The sequence below is a fragment of the Triturus cristatus genome, chromosome 8 (assembly GCF_964204655.1).
Source record: "Triturus cristatus chromosome 8, aTriCri1.1, whole genome shotgun sequence".
NCBI classification, from domain to species: domain Eukaryota; kingdom Metazoa; phylum Chordata; class Amphibia; order Caudata; family Salamandridae; genus Triturus; species Triturus cristatus.
In genome coordinates, this window is record NC_140591.1 from 591,033,841 (window position 1) to 591,054,657 (window position 20,817).

Sequence of the window (20,817 nt, forward strand, 5' to 3'; positions counted from 1 at the left end):
CAAGGCATGTTTGGATGAACTGGCCCCCCTTCTGTTGAAGGTAATGCAATATGTCGGGCATAATGGCAAAGCCCCAAAATCATGGAATAAAGCAAAAATAATTTTCTTTCTAAAAAAAGACAAACCAAAGGAGGAGAGAGGGTCATACCGACCTATATCTTTGATTAATACCGACGCCAAAATATTTGCAAAAATTTTGGCTTTAAGAATATCACCTATCCTGCCTCAAATAATTAACCCTCAACAACACGGGTTTATAATCGGGAGGGACACAACCACACACGTGAACACGGCTATTACAGCTTTCGATGTAGCAGAAACAGAATCCACCCCACTCGGAATGATTTTATTGGATGCCGAGAAGGCCTTTGACCGTGTGGGATGGAATTATCTTTGGTGCGTCCTCTCTAAAATGGGGTTTGGGGGGCAATTCTTACGAGGTATACAGGCTCTGTATGATAACCCTACGGCCTGTACCTGTTACGGGGGTTTAACCTCTGCAGACTTTTCAATCTCACGTGGAACCCGTCAGGGATGCCCCCTCTCTCCCCTCCTTTTTGCTCTCACGCTTGAACCATTTCTTTCTGCCCTTCAACTTCAAACTCAAATTCGTCCCTTTAGATCAGGTACACAAGAGCTAAAAATAACAGCATATGCCGACGACATCGCGGTCTATTCACAAGATATAGTGGAGGCACTGCGAGGCATTGCTTTTGAGGCCGGGAAATTTGGGACAGTCTCCGGATACAAGCTCAATATCCAAAAGACTCAAATCATAACTAACTACACCCCAGCTGTCGCGGTCCCGGAGATATGTAAAAATGCAACTTACTTAGGAGTCAAATTAACGGCCAACCTCCAAGAAATTAATAATATAAACTATAATGAATTAATTAAATCTACTATACTTACACTTAAAAAATGGCATAGGCTTCCTCTGAACTTAATCGGAAGAATTCATCTAATTAAAATGAAGGTTCTGCCTAAATTTGTATACTTATTTCGTTCTATCCCACTAATCTTAAACAACGCCTTCTTTAAAAGACTTGATGGGGTACTTAGCAGTTTCATTTGGGGCTATAAAAAACCTAGAAGGTCGTTGAATCTTTTAAAAAATAGCACGAACACCGGTGGACTTAACTTTCCTGATTTCAAGCTATATTTTTGGTCCACATTTGTTTTACGCATACGTTCTCTACTAAACAGAGGAGGCGCTCTTTTTTTTCACTCCTTTATGTTAAAACAAGACTCAAATATGTTTCTACTACGCGCTAATGACCCCAACTACTTTAAAAGAATCAAATTTAAGACCGCAAGGGACTCAAAAAAAATCTGGGACAATATACTAATCTATTGTAAAACCAGTTTATTTCACTCAAAGTTACCTCTATGGGGTAACCCTGGGCTTCCAGCAATTTTCTACGAACAAATGGACAACGGCTGGGCAAGGTTGGGCATCAGAGTATTAGGGGACCTATACGGCACGCAAGGGTTTTTAGATTTTAATGACTTAAAACGGCTTTATGATCTCCCCGAAACTATGCGATATAAATATCGACAGATACATGACTATCTGATCAATAAAAAACATCTCGTGGAAAACTCTGATAGCGATATATGGAACCACTTATATTCCACAGAAACTAAATCCGTAATAAGCAACACCTACAGCTTTTTAGTTAGTTTTAAATCAAACGACTGCTCCAAACTAGCTGGCAAATGGAGCAGGCTATTAGGCTCTAATATTACACTAAAGGACATAGAACGATCTTTTTCAAATATTAATGAAAATGTACGATCCTCAAGTTTAAGGCTACAACAACTCAGAACGAGTTGCATGTTATATTACACTCCAAAACTTATCTCCAGGTGGCCCTCTAATAATTCTTTAAATGATCGTACAAAATGCCCTAAATGCTCCGCTCATGCAGTAGATTTGGATCATATGTTGTTTTCTTGCCCCACCCTGGTAGACTACTGGAGGGATATTAAGAAGGTTCTTGAAATTAAACATATTCAGCTGCCTCCATTTTCTGCTGCATCGGTCTTACTAGATATATATCCTATCTCTCTCCCACAGCCTGCTCTGACCTCAATTCTTATGTCCTGTGCTAAATTAACTCTGGCCAGAGCTTGGATTTGTCCTGACCCACCAACTGTGTGGGATTGGTGGGTGTTGGTTACCGAGATTCACTCGATGGAGTTAGGATTAGCTAATCTTAGGGGGACACGTTCTCTGATGAAATACAAAAAGAATTGGGGTACGTTTATGGAATAGTGTGATCTTTTCCCTCTGCTTTGGATTGTCTTTTATTCTCTCTTCTCCTTTTTTCTTGGTTTTTTCTTTATTTCCCGCTCATTTATCAAAATAACTTATTGATTGATTGTTAAAATAAATACATGTATTAATGTATGCTATATCCTTCAGCCTGTACTCAAATAAAAAATTAAAAAGTAAAAGAGGCTGGTGAGGACGAAAGTGAAACTGCTTGCTGGCTTGCGAGGGAAGGGGGACAGGAGATGTGCACGCCGCTTGGCTGTAAGCGCGTACACCAACTCAAATCCGCCGAGAGCCTGCGCGTGCCCATCTCCTGTCCCCCTTCCGAGGCAAGTCAGCAACAATAGATCTCGCTGGCGATAGCAGCGCTTCGCGCAATTTCCCACCCAGAGAGATTAAGTGATTTGCATAGAATCACAGGATGTTGCGCACAGAGACTCGAACCAGATCCCCAGCTCGCAGTCAGCAGCTGTGGCCACTGCGCCACATCCTCTTCATGGAGCTCCTTCTTTCGTCCCAGAGGATGATTGATAAAAACAGGTCTTTACTGATCACATTGGCAAAACCAATGCATTGCCAATGCTTGTGTAACATGCTGTCACTGCCATCCCAGCTCTGCTTTCCATCCGTAGTGGATAAATAAAGTGCCTCTAGCGCCAACAGACAGTAAATGTGTCGCGCACGCTTTATGAAATGACCAGGTTTGTTACTATACTCGCGCTGGCTGATGCAGGTCATCGTTTCCAATTTTTGGAAGTTTGTCAAAAATATTTTTCTCAAGAACAGCTGGACTGTTCATGAGCTCCCTAGAGTGGGGCGGGACACGGTTTCTTCAATCCAAAAAAAGGTGACTTGTTTATGAGTTTATCTAATGTCCAGAAGGTGGGTGTTGTAGGAGCCGTGCATTCCTGGACCATCCCTGGAAGCAGCGCCTTCATGAGGAAGGTGCACTTATTGGGGTGTGGCTGAGGGTAGAGTGCAGGAAAAATCCAATTATTCAGATGGGGAAAAATGTACACTTCTGAAACACAGAGAGATTAATCAGCCCAGCTGGTATCACTGCATAACGCGGGCGGCAGTGGTATGATCCTAACCAACCACAGAAGCCTTATGTCTAGGGTGATATGTGCATCTCTCTCAGGATCAGGCAATGCGTCAGAGTAGAGTCAGGAGTCCAAACACAGACTCTTAACAGTTACAACAAGCACCAATCCGTAGAGAGCATCCATACCGTACGCTATGTTATGGAACATCCATACTGTACGCTATGTTATAGAACATCCATACCGTACGCTATGTTATGGAACATCCATACCGTACGCTATGTTATGGAACATCCATACCGTACGCTATGTTATAGAACATCCATACCGTACGCTATGTTATGGAACATCCATACCATACGCTATGTTTTAGAACATCCATACTGTACGCTATGTTATAGAACATCCATAGCGTACGCTAGGTTATGGAACATCCATACACCACACGCTATGTTATGGAACATCCATACAGTACGCTATGTTATAGAACATCCATACCGTACGCTATGTTATGGAACATCCATACTGTATAGAACATCCATACGTACGCTATGTTATGGAACATCCATACCGTACGCTATGTTATAGAACATCCATACCGTACGCTTTGTTATAGAACATCCATACCGTACGGCGCTATGTTATAGAACACCCATGCCGTACGTTTTGTTATAGAACATCCATACCGTACGCTTTCTTATAGCTGCTGTTTTATTTGAACAGGGAACTGTTTCTTTGCGGTTTTCTCACGCATGGACCGGGACACTTGAAGGTTTGGAGGGGCGGAGCGTTGCACACTAATAATGCATGGGCTCAATGTTTGGACTACTTGTCTGTAAATCTGCCCTCTACAGATACTGGACTGTTAACAACGGTCAAATTGGTCTGAGCAGGCTTGACTCAGCCTTTCATCCATACGCACCAAAATCAGCTCTTTTCTTCGTCTCGGACTCCGACCCGCTCGTTATTCATCACATAGGCGAAGCCGATGCATTAGCAATGCCTGTTACTAGTGTGAACTCAACTTGCGTGTTTTGTGCTGAGAGGCGGGGCGCTTTGCTTCGTGGCGCCCACAGCTGAGGCTGTGTCCGGGATTAGAAACAGGTTTCATAAGGACGCCTTTCCGGTCTCCCCTCCAACCCGCCCACCGTGTTGTCTTTGCGGGAAGCCATTCGCCTGAAATGTGCCTGGCACGAATCCACCCCTATCGGCCTTGTAGAGGTACCAGTCAGCTCCTCCGAAGCCCTTCCGAGGGGACCCTGCCATATGACTGACTTTACCCCACCCACACTTGTCCTTTCAATAAGAGTCTGGCATACAGGTAAACCTGACATGTGGCTGCCTGTCCCCCTGCCTTTATCGGGCACTAGCCTGGCACGTGGCTCACCCTGATCCCTGTAACTTGTAACGCAATGATTTGTAACTTGTAACGCAACGATCCTTACGTAAAGCGCTCGGATACCTACGGGTCTAGCCAGCGCTATATAAAACTCTTCAAATAAATAAACAAATAAATAAGTAAAGACTGGCCACCCTGCAGAGGCACTGGCCACTGTCCCAGCCCAGCTGTCCTTTCAGCAGCTCTACCCCAGCCACGCTGTCATTTAGAGAGTTTGCCGCATGACTTGCTCTGCCCCAGCCCAATTGTCTTTTTAGGAGGCAGGCTCCCATGACATTAGCACGGCTCCCTACTGGTCTTCAAGATGTATAAGCCTGCAGCCTGTCAGAGGCATCCACCTACCATGAAACTCACTGTGCCCCAGCCCTGCAAGCCGTTCCGAACCACTCTCCATCCACTAAAGGCCAGTGAGCTTTCACCGGAATATTTCCATTTTTATAATCCGTCCAATCAAAAGGGACCTAACCCCACCCTGTTGACCGTCATTTGCATAAGGCATTCATCCCAGGATGCACCTGTGCGGACCTCGCGTTTGGCTGCATTATTTATGAAAGAGTAGGAACGCGCGTGAGACTTTGACAACAGAGGAAATCCTCAGGGTAAATCGACAATTTAAGTAGAGCCCGAGAACAATATCTGTCGTGCGTCCCAGATCCCATCGTGTTACGAGAGAGGGCTGGGCAGAGAGAGAGAGCGGCAGCTGTCGCCGCTCAACAATCAGACGCGTTATTACTTTGAGGGTTCTCTGCTAGAGGTGAGTGTGTTGCCTGAGGGAGTCAGAGGCAGCCTAACGCCAAATGTAATGGAAAACTCAGAAGTCAGAGTGAATTAAGAAAAATATTCTGCCCGCTAGTGAAATGTGGTTTTTTTCGGACATTAAACACAGTAAAACAGCAGATTCACATCTGTACAAGGTCACACAATACACCTGCTACGGTCCTGCCAGGCGCATTTAAAAAAAAAATTACATGAGGCTGGTGAGGACGAAAGTGAAACTGCTTGCTGGCTTGCGAGGGAAGGGGGACAGGAGATGTGCACGCCGCGTGGCTGTAAGCGCGTACACCAACTCAAATCCGCCGAGAGCCTGCGCGTGCCCATCTCCTGTCCCCCTTCCGAGGCAAGTCAGCAACAATAGATCTCGCTGGCGATAGCAGCGCTTCGCGCTGCGTTCGCCAGGCGAGACCTAAAAAGCAAGTGAATCATTTTAATTCCAAAGTTTGGTGATTGAGCATTTTCAACCAGCATAAATATAAAAAAAGGTGCAAAATAAATCAAATACATTTTCACATTTAATCACATTTCACTGCAGATTTACTGTGAAAAAACAGGCCCTACAGTCATAAACAAAAATAAAAACAAAACATTACCTGAACACGCTCAAAAATATCTGCTTGTTCGTTGTCTGATAGCAATGACAGCTGCCTCTGGATTACGAGTTTGGCTCTTGGAGGATACAGACCTTCAGAAGATAAAATACAAATATTTGAAATGAATTTCTGAAATCCACGTGCATATTAGATGACGGATAGACACGAGTGCACATTCTTTTTATGTTTCAAATGTGCTTCTTCAAGGAAAATCCTAGAAATAGAAACCGTACAAACCAGCAAAATAATGATTTCATGGCCTGATCTACAAATGTTTTGCGATTCAGGAATCATCATTAACACATTAACATCCGCAAATTGTATGTACAGCGATGAATAAAAGCAAGAAAATCATCTGTTCAGCAATTTAGCATAGCGATCCAAATTAATGTCAAATTGGTATTACATTTGCGAATCCCAAATAGTGATTCCCAGATAAAGATTCACAAATGATATGTACAACACATTTGCAATTACTGAACAAGTGCAGAACAGGCATTTAGCAAGTGCAATTTACCACCAAGTAAAAGCTAACAGTAACCAGGTACAAACTATAAAACGCAGCTCAGAATGGAAGGCAATGGTGAGGTGTAACTGCATTTTGGGAACCTAACAAAGGAGAAGGAGAAAGGAGGGGGTATTCAGAAAGTGTGTCACCCTATGTGAAAAATGGGAGGAGGAAATAAATAATTTACTGGAGCTAATAGATGATCTAAACAAGTTGTTCCAAAAACACTTTTTAAAACGACAAACTTTCGTGACCCACGTACGTGCCTTTAATGGACATGTGGAGGGGCAATTTCTGAATGTAATTAAAGCATCATGTAGCACCGCACTCTCAATCACAGGCAGCACATTTTCCATTGAAACGGCCACTAACTTTGCACAGACGTACAGTTTCACTGATAAAACTATACAGCACTCAAATGATGATGTGTAGCAATCGGGTTTCTGTGAATATTTATGTTTGTGCTTCCCCAAGTAAAGTGTATTGATTGGTTTTGAGACTATTAAAATCTCTTTTCCAGCACACTTTGGAATTACAGAAATGGGATTCATTATTGCTTTCGTAACTGCTGAATGCATACAATTCGTTTACAGGTATTTACACTTTGTTATGTGTTGCAAAAAAACGACATCCCACAGCTTTTCCTTTCACTCTTTCTATACTCCAGCAAGATTGTCACATAATTCACTTTAAAAACACTTCTTACTTTGCAGTGAGAGAAATAAAAATAAACACCAATCCGATGTTAAAAGAATAAGCAGCCATTTGTCAGATGACATGGCCTGACGTTTGACCTCTGTCTTTGAACCACAGGTAAATGTAACAAGATAAAGAAGTTAAAGGCATCTTTGGATACTGCTTGGACTTTCCCCGACTCACCAAAAATCGTCTCACAACCGGCACCCAGTTTGGGAAACATTGATCTGAACCCAATTTTGTCTAAAACATTCAGCACAATCAAGCTATACCTACTAACTTACAAGCCATGGGTTGCTTACATTTACTTGCCTCTAGGAGTTACCAGGGCATATTTACACTAGTGGGCAGAATTAAAGGGCACTTTCACGTGTTTGGATCCTCCCTTGATGCCATGTTATCCAGAATACATCTTCACATTGCTTTCCCACGTACGTAACAGGACTTGCAGGACACCATAGCAGAAGTCCCCCAAGTCGCTGGGTGCATTGTTGGAACTTATGTACAGATATGTACAGATATGTCCACCATGAGGCACAGGATACCCATATAGGAACCGTAAAAGTCTGCATTCACTGAATATGGGAGTAGTAATTCACAATGCCTGATATCAGACTCAGTGGCCACATACCCTGGCAATACACAACTCTTTCATGATCCAACATTGTGCTTTGTATAACCATTTGATAAGAAGACAGCTTGAAGAAGGGTGCACATTAGGTAATTTATAAAAGTGTACATCCTGTACCTAAACATCCCATAGATGTTTGAGGATTTATCCCCTAGCAAACAGTGAGTATGCCACTAGGCCATGACTTCCAACACCTACCTGCATCCCCATTAACAAAGGGAGCATAAATACAACATTGCTCACAAAAACACCCAATCTGCAGTGAACGTATGTTTGGACTACTTCAGGAAAGATTAATTTGCCCTCACAAAAGTGGTGGAGCTCAGTATTATAAGCCTGAGACCTGGTACAAAATCATCACTTGTTGCGCAATCCTGCATGCAATTGTAATGAGGGGAGGACTACTCATAGGTCCAGACAATGATTCAATGGTGACTCTGAGGATGAAGACCTCTACCTTTGTCAGCACCCACAAACCTGGATGCCAATAAAGCAGCAGAGGGAAGGGCACACCGAACAGACATAGCAAACAACCATTTCTATAGTAAGTATCATTCTTTCAGTCAAATATAACACATAAACGTAGTCCCAATGTGTAACCCAATATTTAAGTTTATTCACAGCTCATAAGTCATCATAATAAAAAAATCATATGGACTTAGCAATCACAACATGGCAATGCCACAATGGAAATTAATAAAAAATGATTCCAGTTATTTCCATCATCCATTCTATCTCTCATCGTCTCTCTACAGAGCCCTCACTGGTCCTGGTCCTGCATCTGATCCATCCCGGTCTGTGCCGCTGTATCTTGTGCGCAGTCTACTAGCCGTTTTAGGCACAGAGGTACTAGTGAGGCTTGAGGCCTCCTTGCTTTCAGCAGTCTGCCTCTTATTCCTAGCACTAACATGAGCTGTCTGAAGCTCCTTCAAGGCAGAGGTCACTTGCACCTACCCTTTGCTATGTACACACTGCCGTCACCCACTTCCACAAGTTGCTCCCCGGTGCGCCATGATTGGATACCTGTGGCACTGGCAAGTTGGTTCACTGACCTACTGAAACCTTGTAGCCTACCATACAGTGGTCTGTGTATGGGTGTTCTAGAGTCATCTTGAATCTAAACACACAGTGCAGCTATTGCTTCGGTTATTGTCTCCATTTTTATGACCATTGACATCTGTCCCTCAGTGGCTGCTCTAAATCTGTGGTTTAGTGCACGTTCTAAGCCCCCATCTCTCATTTCTAAAACCCTCACAGCCTTTTCCTGCTGATGAAGCACTGTTCTGTACTGAACTAGCCAATGTATGGAATTCTTGAGGTTATGATGTGTCCAATGACCCTCAAGTCAAAATGTGGACATTGCCATAAAGGCAACCCTCAGCCTTCTCAGAAGCTTCTGGTAATGTAGATAAGTTGTCAGTAGTGTTCGTGGTCTTGCAAGTCCTGTTGCATGTCAAGGCGATCTTGCGCTCTATCTATGCAGGACCCTTGGCATTAGGGGTGCAGTTGTAATCATGACTGGACTGGTTGCAGATGCTGCTGAGTAAGGCTCGCAGAAACCCTCTTTCCTCTCCAAAGAACACATTTATCTTCTTGTACTGTGGCCTCTGTGAGAAAAGCAGCTGCTTACTATAATAGACGGCAAGTATGAAATGAATTACTATTTATGTGTCTTGTTCTTGCATTGAGTTCTAAATGTAGATGTAAACTTGTTAATAAATTGAGGTACAAGTCATCCTGGAACTTGTGCAACATAGACAAAATTGGTTACTCTTGCGCATGAAACACTGATTTACATGTCCCAAAACACAATATCCCAGTTACATATATAACATGACCTGAATCCCACCCGGAGGAAGCCAACCCCACTGCTGGCAGCAACCTCACGCTGCGCATGGCCCTTCATGGCTCATTGCGTGGGGTTTGCTGCAGACCTGGTTTGCAGCCGGCCCTGCATCCGACTTCACGCAGCCATGCAGAGGCAGCCAACCACTCACCGCGCAGGGCCTTGGCATGTGCATGGAGTGGGGTTTGCTGCAGGGCCTGTGTTGCAGCCACTTAGCCCCCCTATAAAACCCTCAAAAGGCCCTAGGGACCCCATCCCCCAGGGCTGTTTTTTTTTTAGGGGGGTGCCACGTGGCCCCCCTCCCGAGCATCATTAGGCCCTGGGGACCACATCTTCCAGGGCCTTATTTATTTTAAATGGGAGGGGGGGCTGCATTGCCTCCCTCCCGAGCCTCATTAGGCCCCGGGGCCCCCATTCCCCAAAGTCATATTTATTTTAAAGGAGAGGAGACCCCCATCCCAAACCCCCCCCCCACCCCCACCGCCCAGTCTCATTAGGCTCTAGGAACCCCTTCCCCAGGGCCATTTTTTATTTTTAAAGAGGAAAGGTGGCCACGTGGTCCTAGTCCTCAGCCCTCATTAGACCCTGGGGACCCCATTCCCCAGGGCCTTGAGTATTTGGAAGGGAAGGGGTCCATGTGATACCCCTCCCGGGACCCATTAAACCCCTGTGACCCCACCCCCCAGTCCCACTGAGCTACCACGGGTCTAGCTGGGCAATCGTTAGCTGTGTTGTATTCCATTAGCTGAATTGTATTCCGTTGCCCTTGATACCAGCCGCCTACCTCTCATGCGTGAGGCATTGCTGGTCTCGCTGCCGAAGCCGGGTAGAGACCCCCTGGAGGTCTCTTCCTATAGATCTCTATCTATGATGGAAAAGGATTACAAAATACTGGTGATGCGTTGCGGATATGCCCGAGTTGGTAAACGCCGACCAAAACAAATTAATACCAGGCAGATCTACATCCCTTAATACCTGTCACCTGCAGCGGTTGCTCGAGCAAGCTCCAGTTCACTGGCCTTACTCACATGCCTGGTTCTCAGCCTTGAAAAAGCAATTGACACTCTTAATTGGGAATATATCTTTATGGTCTTACAAACAACAGGCATTAGTGGCATAATGCGGATTACTCTATACAGAGCCCACGGCGGGGGTAAACATAGGCCAACTGATCTCGAACCACTTCCCAACTGGCAGGGGCAAGCACCAGGGATGACCCCTGTCCCCAATGCTTTTTGTGCTGGCGAAGAAGCCCATAGAGCAACACCTCAGACAGTCCGGAAAAGACTGGGGCATACCACTTAACAGCGAAACGCATGTCGTCTCCTTTATGCTGATAATATCCTGGTGTACATAAAGGATAAACGGGACGGCATAAGAAATATAGCCAGCATCTTAGACATCTTCAGAGAGGCCTCCTGGCTGGGGGTAAATTGGAATAAGACCTGCCTGTTCCCGCTTCATCCTGCTTGCTTGCCGTACGCTATAGCAGTCACTATTCATGATATTACATGGGAGTCTCGCACCTTTTGTTACTTAGGCATCAGCATCTACCATTCGGCCCGGGACTGGATAGATGGCAACCTCTCGAGGGCAATCGCTTCTCTTCTTCTGTGAGTCACCTTCTGATATTCCCTCCCTCTCACAGTGAAAGGCTGCGTCACGCACTGAAAAATGGTGATGTTGGCAAAGCTCTTATACTATTTAGCTAACCTGAGCTTTGTGAGAGAACTGTTGATCCCGGGACCAACACTACCCCCTGCAGTGAACATGCCGGTTGTGTACGAACGTCACCATGGAGCGATGTGAGCCTCCCCTGATTCCTTGCCATATGCACCAGAGATCCCACCTGTGCTTCATCAGCGCCTTTAGACTGGCAGTAGGTCGTGAGGGTGCTGAACTTTGAGACTCACTTGGAGTGGGGACTCTAAAAGACGTATTCCATGACGGAGTGCACATCCCATTTGACCTACTCTTCCGAAATGATGGGAATACCGGCGTGTAAGTTACTAATGCACAGATGCCTTCCCACAGCACTGGACAACCTTGGAGCTGGCTCATTTCCTGGCTCGTCAAAGCCATTTCGCATAAAACACAAGACCCACTGGCACTTTTCCAACAGTTGTAAGAGCGCGATCTCGGCTGTCCCTTAAACCCTAAAGACTGGATTACAGTACTTGCCCACTATGGAAAGTCTCCCACAACGCACTATTCCAATACATATAACATAATATCTTAAATAAATCTGCTGGAGCCCTCTGATGCTGCCCCACCCGATTCTCTGCTGGCACCCAGTGCTGGGAACCCACAGGCTATTCCCTTGCACTGGGTCTCTCCATCATCTTGGAGACAGCCACATCACGACAGAGGGACTTATTCTGACCCAGCCCGACCTACGGCAGAGAGACTATTTCTGGGACCAGTGCTGACAACCAGCTGCCACTGGAGCCCTGTGCGCCTCTCTGGCTGATTCCCTGCCAGCGAGCGGCATTGTGTACCCAGAGGCTGTTCCCCTGCATTTTGAAGATTGCCACATCTCGACAGAGGGAGCGAACAGTGTTCCCCAGGGTAAGCCTGCTGCTCCTCTGCTGTTGGGCTACTTCATCAGCGTGGTGTTCTGGTCCCCTGTCGCTGCCACTTGTCAGCTCCCCTGCCCATGTACCCCCCCTGCTCCTGCTGCCCAGGTCTCTCTGTATCAACACCAATGAGCAATGCACCAACGACTGGCCAGCTACCGCCACCCCAATTTCTCTTCCTCAACGCCGACGTCCTGCGCACCGATGACTGGCCGGTTCTCGATGCCCTAGTGTCTCTGCTTCAATGACATCAAGCGGCGTACTGTTGACTGACACGATCTACATATGCACTAGAATATTTCTTGGATAGGAGTAAGTCCAGTCTCGCTACCTCTGCCTGCTCGCTACCAAGACTCGCCTGCAGGACGGTTGTGGGGCCGGGGCTAGCTGCAGAGATCACAGTCGCTGTCTGGGTCAATATACTGCCGTCCTTGATCCCCTGATGGCATGCGGCCTGTCAGACCCATGTGCATTATTAAGCACTTCATCCTATTTTTTTAGTGCAAATATGCAATGAGGTGTGGGTGGAAGAATTGGTTATGAAGCTAGGAAGGATATCCTCATTGGAGAATGGATGTTACAGGTAAGTAGCTCTAGTAAGGGAATGTCTTCAGATCCACAACCTTAGAATAAATATCACAGCAATAGGTGAACTATAGGAAAGTGGAAATTCGAATGTTTTTAACTCAATAGTTCCCAAACAAATGTTTGAAACACCCATGAAACAGAAGAAAACAGTAATGTGCGCAAAATAGTGAACTGACTTACAAATAACAATGCTTCCCATTTGGTACACTACAAAACAGATCTACAGTGGCCATTTACAGTTTAGTAGAGTGGGCTCTTGGACACTCACAGAGCAATCTATTAACTTGCCGCTAGCATGGGTCTCTATATTCTATAATCAATCAAGTAACCGGCTGCCAATTGGTAAGTTCTTCTAGATTTCCCTTGGTATAGTGTATTTAAAATCTGCTGCATCTCCAAAGTAACATTTCAAGACACTCGTCGCATTGGGTGTCTGTCGAGAATTTTATCTAGTGCTTGATGGATTTTGCAAAAGAAAAATTGGTACACTTATAAAATAAATCTTGAAGAGAAAATCCAAAAATGTGTTCTCAAAACTAAACAGTGAAAAACCAGGAAATATACACATCTTTAATATGATGTGAAAGCCTGGGCCTCACTAACCTTCCTAACATTATTCCTACTGCAGGGAAAGGTCCTTTTCCTTATCTTACATTTATCCATGAGCCACAAGGGAGAGACTATCAATTTAGGAATAATAATAATAAACTCCCGAGTCAGGGCACTATACAGATTACCTTTAAAAAAACAAAATTCGGAGATTACTGAATGTTGAAAAATGAATGCAGTCTGACTGGTTACTTTTTTCAGAGGTGATGTACACACCAGAGGTGACACTCACAGAAACTGAACCACTTAGACACCTTCTTTAGAGAGGTGTCCTCCCTAGGTCTAGTTTGAGCCCAAAAAATGCATATCGGAAGGAGAAGGTTTTAAAGCCCTAGAATGTGAGACTTAAAAAAATTCACCTTTACTGCCTCTCTCTGATTTTTCTGTGCCTCACTTTTAGGCAGTACCAGCAAGATGCAATATCACGGTCATAAAACAGTCAGTATAAACGCCTAAAGAGTGCATGTTCACCTGACATCCTGCTATCACTTTGGGAGAAACAGTTTACAAAGTACACACCAACAGTGAGAACAGAAGAAACAGTTTCAACTGCCTGCACTAAGGGTTTTTATAACCACTATTTCCACAAAGACTAGTTATGGTAAAAAAACAATGGAAAAAATCCCTTACTGGAAAAAAAAACACTTTCTATGGTGACAATGGCATGTAAAACAAGAGGTGTTTCAAGGTCATTCTTTGAAGATGGCTGTCCAGAGGGGTCTTCTTTGGTCTAAAGCTAGCACCACTCTCCACAGAAACAAAATGTAAATTAGCAGATTCACATTTAACTGGGTGCTGCAGTTTAAGCTGTTTTATCCGTAGTTCCATACTATGAATTTTTTTTTTGAAAAGGTAAAAATACATTCTTTTATTACTTCGAATTTTTTCTTGAGGTTTTACGTAGTGTAGCTTGCCTACAGCAAAATATTATACAATTACAAATTGGTGGAGAATCCCTTATCCTAGTTTCCTCAATACTCACTTTCTTTTAAACCCCATATACTAGATGCAAACACTGAGCACGTTATTTCACATTGTCTGCAATTAGACCACTACTCCTCCTCTCTCAACCCACTCACTAACACCCCTAAGTAGAGAGGGAATCAAGGGTGGTTAGAAGACCTATTGTTGACTGGGCCTGCATTGACCATGAGACATGTTCAGAGGGCTGAACTGTTTACTATGTGTCTCATTACCTGCAAAGATCATACCCTCTTTACCTTTCAGGTATGTCATCCCTATACAACTAGCTTTCGAATGCAGCATCAGCAGGGGATGTTAGAATCATGCATTAGCAGGAAAACTATTAAACATTCAATTGACAAAATCCATGACACACTGATCTGTGTTCTTGAAAGTATATTACAGGATATTCAATCTGTCATCAAATCCCTTTCAGAGAATGGGATTGGTGAGAGTTGTCTACCCATAATTAGCATCAATTAACCAGCTAAGGGGTGTACTGGCCTGTTTTATTTTCTATAATCCGGCAAATACCCACAACAGAAAACAATAGGAGTGATGAATTCACATTTGGCCCAAACTTCCACCCGCAGAAACTGCTATGTTCAGACCAGTGACATCAGTAGTGGAGGGTCATAGGAAGGCAATGCACAGCACTAATGCGGCTGCCAAACTGCCAGAGAATCTTTTGAAGAGACACATAAACATTTTAATTTTTGTGAATCTCCAACTTCAAAAGCTGAGCGAATTATAGCAATCATCGCCTTCAGTAGCTTAAAATTAAAATATTTAGTATTTATTTTCCCAGTTAAAAGTATTAACACAGTCGCCCACTGGGTGATACTACCCTGGCTATGACAACACGATAGTAGAGTGCTCACGCCCTTTAAGAAGTGGCTCCTAACACGCTTAACTGATAAAAAAGTATTGTCCGACCTCTATGCATTCCTTGCTATACCTCAGACTCCCCTAAAGGCCCCCGCTCGGGCCATATGGGAGAGGGAATGTGTGCGTCCCTTCACAGATAGAGAGTGGAATGACATCCTACATTGCGTCCGAACCTCGCCCTCAACACCACTAGTAAAGTGATGTTTTTGAAAATCTCCCACTATTGGTATCTTACCCCAGCAAGGCCCCAAATTGGAATCCTTCTGGGAGGGGGTTTTGGAGGTGGTGAACACCATATTTCCCACTGACATCCACAGGTTCCCTAGTTACGTCCTCTTGGGTCTCCCCAATCCACTCAACCGTTATGGTCTAGTACAGGGCGGGACTGGGAACTGAAATCAGCCCTGGCAAAATTTGGCAGACCAGCCCCCGTCAAATTTGGCAGACCAGCCCCCGTCCAGCGCGTAGCGAGCGAGCGCAGCGAGCGAGCCCGACCGCTACTAGGGGGGTTTGGTGGGGTTCTCCCCCCAAGAAAATTTTGGAAAACAACCGACCAAAATGGTGAATTTTCCAGCACATTTTTCATTACATATTCAATTGTATCAACTTTCAAACCACAGTAAATAGTAGATGATGACCTTCAAGAGCACCAGGTTACCCACCCAGTCATATGTACCCATAGACATTCTTTCAGAGAGCACCAAAAATAGGCAAGAGTAGTAAATCAGAGAGAAATAAAAGTGAGACCAGCCCCCAGATTCCCTCACTGCCATCCTCCACTAGTGCCCCTCATTTCTCTGTAGCCCCCCACCCCATGACCTACTCAGATTCCCTCACCGCTCCCTCCACCAGCGCCCCTCATCTGTCTGTAGTTTCCCCTCCATCCCGTGACCACCTCCTGGGATTCCCTCACTGCTCCCTTCACTAGCGCTCCTCATCTCTCTGTAGTTCCCCCCCTACCCCGTGACCTCCTCCTCGGATTCCCTCACTGCCACCCCCACCAGTGCCCCTCATCTCTCTGTAGTTCCCTTCCAGCCTGTGACCCACCTCCTCCTCAGATTCCCTCACTGCCACCCTCCACTATTGCCCCTCATCGCTCTGTAGTTCCCCCTGCCCCATGACATCCTCGTTGGCTTCCCTCACTGCCACCCTCCATTAGTACCCCTCATCTCTCCTGTAGTTCCCCCACCTCATGACCTCCACCTCGGTTTCCCTCACTGCCACCCTCCACTAGTGCCCCTCAGCTCTCTGTAGTTCCCCCCCACCCCGTGACCTCCTCCTCTGACTCCCTCACTGCCACCCTCCCTCACTGTCTGCCACCCAGACCATTCATCTCTCCGTAGCTCCCCCCACCCCATGACCTCTTTCCGGTATTCCCTCACTGCCACCCTCCACTAGTGCCCCTTATCTCTCCGTTGCCCCTCTCTCATACCCATTCCATTCGTTGTATAGCACTACTCATATCAGTGTAAGGTGTCACAGTACTTTACATAACAGCAGCACACATTATACAGAGACAAATCAAAATCAGTTTACGCGAAATGTCACAAACTAATGAGGATTACAAGGTGTAGAAATCACTTCATCCATTCTGGTGGGCAGTATATTTTACGGGGGTTTGGTCGGGACTCGGAGAAGCACAAAGTCAGGATTTAAAGAGTACTGCAGTGGTCAGGGTTGGCTTTACTGATAAAAATGTATAACTGCCCAAACAAACTCTTATTAGTAACATTAGAATAATGAAAGAATGGAGAAGTTCTAACTACATCACAACACAAAAAAGCGAAGTTTGTATGCAGTTTTTTGATGACAGTTCATTGGTCACTGCCTTATGTTAACTTCTGAACTGCAAGTAACACAAGGATATCTGTGACAGAGGTAGTAACCCACTGAGCTATTCCCATAAAATTCAGTTTATCTGCATTTACGAACTACCAACCGACAAATGGTTGCTCTGCAGCAGGATCGTAAATCACAAGTTAACAGTTTTTATTGTTGTTGTATATCGGTGGCAGATTCACTGCGACTGCGAGGGCTAAGGAGGCTCATGTTTGGTGGGCCTGGCCAACCCTCTAGAACCGGGCCCGCCTGGTAGGTAGTGGTGCAGCCTGCGAGCATAGCCGGAGTCTTACTTGCAGCCTCAGGCACAGGCAGGCCTGGCAGCCTGTGCCTGAGGCTGCGAGCAAGACTTGAGTCCGGCTATCATAAACAGTACATCTATTGGTATGGTCCATCTAATGATAATAACAAGTGTAAAAGCAAAACTAGACATAGAGCAAAAGTAGAAATAGTGTGCCAACGCGCGTTTCGCCGAAAAGCATGCACTTGGGTGAATTATAACACCCTCATCAGGGCGCTAAACGAAATGAAAATCAAGTGGCATATGCCATCAAGTTGAACAAGAAAGGAATGGAGGTAGCTCACATCCGGATCCTTAAATGGTCTGAAACATGAATTAAACAATTATTAACTATAACATAACCATAAGCTAAGCAACAGCACAAATCAGTGGGTAAAGCAGTTATCCCAACAATGATCCAAGTACCCAAATCATACTGTAGAACATAAGAGTGTATTTATACAAGATATTAGTGGAAAAAGATAACGATAAGGCAATAAAAGTGGAAAGGGCAACTGGGGAGATGTCAAGATGTACCTGTTGGGTCAATGAGTAACCCTGGCAGGCTGCACCACACTACCTACCAGGCAATGGCATCGCCGCTGTGTTGTCCGCCCCCTGGCCCCTGCTCACGTCACGAACAGCAAGGACTGGAGGCCTGCCTGCAGTGCTCAGTGATCTAAATGCCTTGCCTGGCTGGCTCTAATCTAAGTCCCCTCCTGGCCTGAGTCTGGATTCTGGATTTGCTTAGATTAGAGCCAGCCAGGCAAGGCATTTAGATCACTGAAGCGCTTTCCTTCCTCTCTCGGTGAGTCCCCCGGGGGCCGCCCGTGAGAGGGTCCAGGGGGTCGACACAAGCAGACGGGGGCTTAAGGTGCAGACCAGCGTCCCTTGTGTGGTGAAGCCTCCCAGCTGTCTCTCTAGGCGCTGTTGAGGAAGTCTGTTTCCCCCTCTAGGCGCTGTTGGGGAAGTCTGTTTTCCGCTCTTGGCGCTGTGTTGAGGAAATCTCTTTCTCACTCCAGGCGCTGTTGAGGGAGTCTAATTGCCTCTCTGGCGCTATGGCAGAAGTCTCTTAACTCCCACTCTGGGCGCTATGAGCACTGTCTGCAGGCAGGCCTCCAGTCCTTGCTGTCCGTGAGCAGGGGCCAGGGGGCGGGGGTGCTAGTGCGCTGCGCTGACCGGCCGGGCATCAATAAAAAATAAGGGATAGGCCAAGGAAGGCCCTGGGCCGGGCGGGAAAGCAAGGCCTAATACGCTGCTAGCCTATACCTTTGGTTACCGTTTAATCCGATTCCCGGCCCCGCGGCCCGGCCAAACAAATACCAGATTCAATTTGCCAACCAATGCCATCGCCATGCATGCCATGTAGACACTGTCAGTCACAGACTGTCACTGACTCACCTCGGCGGGTGGCGGGCGACGAGTCGACGGCGGACCGGACAGTCGGTGTACTAGTGGAGGGACAGGTGTCACAGCAGCAGACAGAGGCTAGAATTAATTTAGAAATAAATTATGGGGACGGTGCCCGTGCCTCTTACCCTCAGTAGTCACTAGTCTCTGTCTTGTTCTTCTTAGTGGCTGGCTGTACTACTTGTGCTGGTGATCTCAGTCTGGATTCTGGAATGCTCCTTGGTCGGGCCGGGGTCACGCGCACTTTTTATTGTGTAACGGTTACGGCGCCAATGCGCATGTCACCAGGAGGCCGCCCCACCCTAAGGTGGGGGTGGGTTGAACTGACACCGCGGTCTGCGTACACGCGCGGGCTGGCGCAGGAGGAGGAGATTTCTGCGACTGCGCGCTGTGCCGCGCCCGAGTGACGAGTGACGACCCACCCACCCACGCCCTAATGCATTCAGGCAGGTCAGGTCAGGTGATATAAATAATTATTGCAGCAGGCGAAGGCGAGTGAACTCTGACACGGTGACACACACAGAGAGTCGATCAGTAGTGATCACTGATTTCCATCTTAGTAACGCCGTCGGCGGCGTCGCGCCGTCGTCACTCGTCACCAAAAAATCGGCCCCAGCATTGAAACCGGCCCCCTGCCAAAAAACCGGCCTCCACCCCTGGCAGCCTACCGGGGGATTGCCCGGTGCCCGGCATTGCCAGTCCGGGCCTGGTCTAGTAGAGGCAAAGCAATTACAATGGCACTGGGAGCAGCCAAACAGATCATCCTTGCTAGATGGGGTACTCAGGACACACCTACACATTTAGACTTGCTACACAAATTATGGGAAATACTAGGGATGGAGAAGTTGAACGACAGTAGCTACGCACCTCCTCCCCCTATTTGATAAGATGTGGCAACCTTGTCTAAAGTACCTATCTGCGGAATACCGAGAACTGTCCTGCCCACGATATGTGCATATATTTCGCTTAACAGCAACAGATGATCCTGACTCGCACTAACCCATTCAAGACCACATTTGCACACATTGTCGCCAGCGCTGGCCCAGAGCAACACCACTCCCTCATTCTGCAGTCCCCTCCACCCCCCTCCTCTTTACGTCTTTCCATCTCTTCCCCCCTCTTCTGTGATGCATATATAGTCTACATATTGTTGATTCACCACCGGCCAGTGGATGTAGGTGGGTAGATCTGTATCACTTGCCTTTCCTAAAAATTAATAAAATAGATATAAAACCTAAAAGTATTCACATCAGGAATGAGTATCGCTCTTTTTACTCCGTAAATCATTATTTTACTCTCAGATTCAAAATGAAGGAACTAATGTACTCTGCCTAAAAGCCACACCCTGATCCATGCTCAATATATTTATCTTTAATCAAAAAAATGTTTTTTCATCAAAGCTTGCTCCAGAGATTTCTTTTGCTCCAAGTTGTAATTTTGCACCAACACCAGATATCCCTCCCAACAACTGTTATGTTATCTAGTCGATAAAACTATTTTAAATTAATTGTGATTAACCGCAGAAACCTTGATGAATGTCAACCTTTGTCCTAACCTCTACAAAAATCTGTGATTGTTAATATTTATAGAAAATGGTGTCATTGAATGGTCTGCATAAATAGCGATGCGTACCTTCAATGCGTTCGCATAGTTTGTGCAGGGCGTGCATAGGACAGGCTTCACACAGCTTGATCTGAGTTTTGGCATTTTGTAGAGCAGCAGCAGTGCTAAAAGCTTGTTTTAGAGTCAGCATCACTTCATCAACCTAAGCAAAACAGAAACAATATCATGGGGAACACAAAAACATGAAAATACACAAATTGGTACGCATAAAAAGGTTTGCAACAGCAACGATTTGAAATGTAACACCTCAAACATGATTTAAGAAAGTATAAA

The 20,817-nt window shown here is 45.8% G+C and overlaps 1 protein-coding gene across 5 annotated transcripts in view; it reads right to left on the bottom strand.

Moving 5' to 3' along the window:
• Positions 1-20,817, bottom strand: part of TBC1D4 (TBC1 domain family member 4) — a 623,735-nt gene that overhangs the window by 190,132 nt on the left and 412,786 nt on the right. For all 5 annotated transcript variants that reach the window (XM_085622014.1, XM_085622012.1, XM_085622013.1 and 2 more), the window contains 2 exons: positions 20,554-20,686; positions 6,088-6,179 (listed from right to left, as the gene is read on the bottom strand). In XM_085622014.1, the coding sequence (XP_085478140.1) occupies positions 6,088-6,179; positions 20,554-20,686 (225 nt within the window). The remainder of the gene's footprint in view (positions 1-6,087; positions 6,180-20,553; positions 20,687-20,817) is intronic.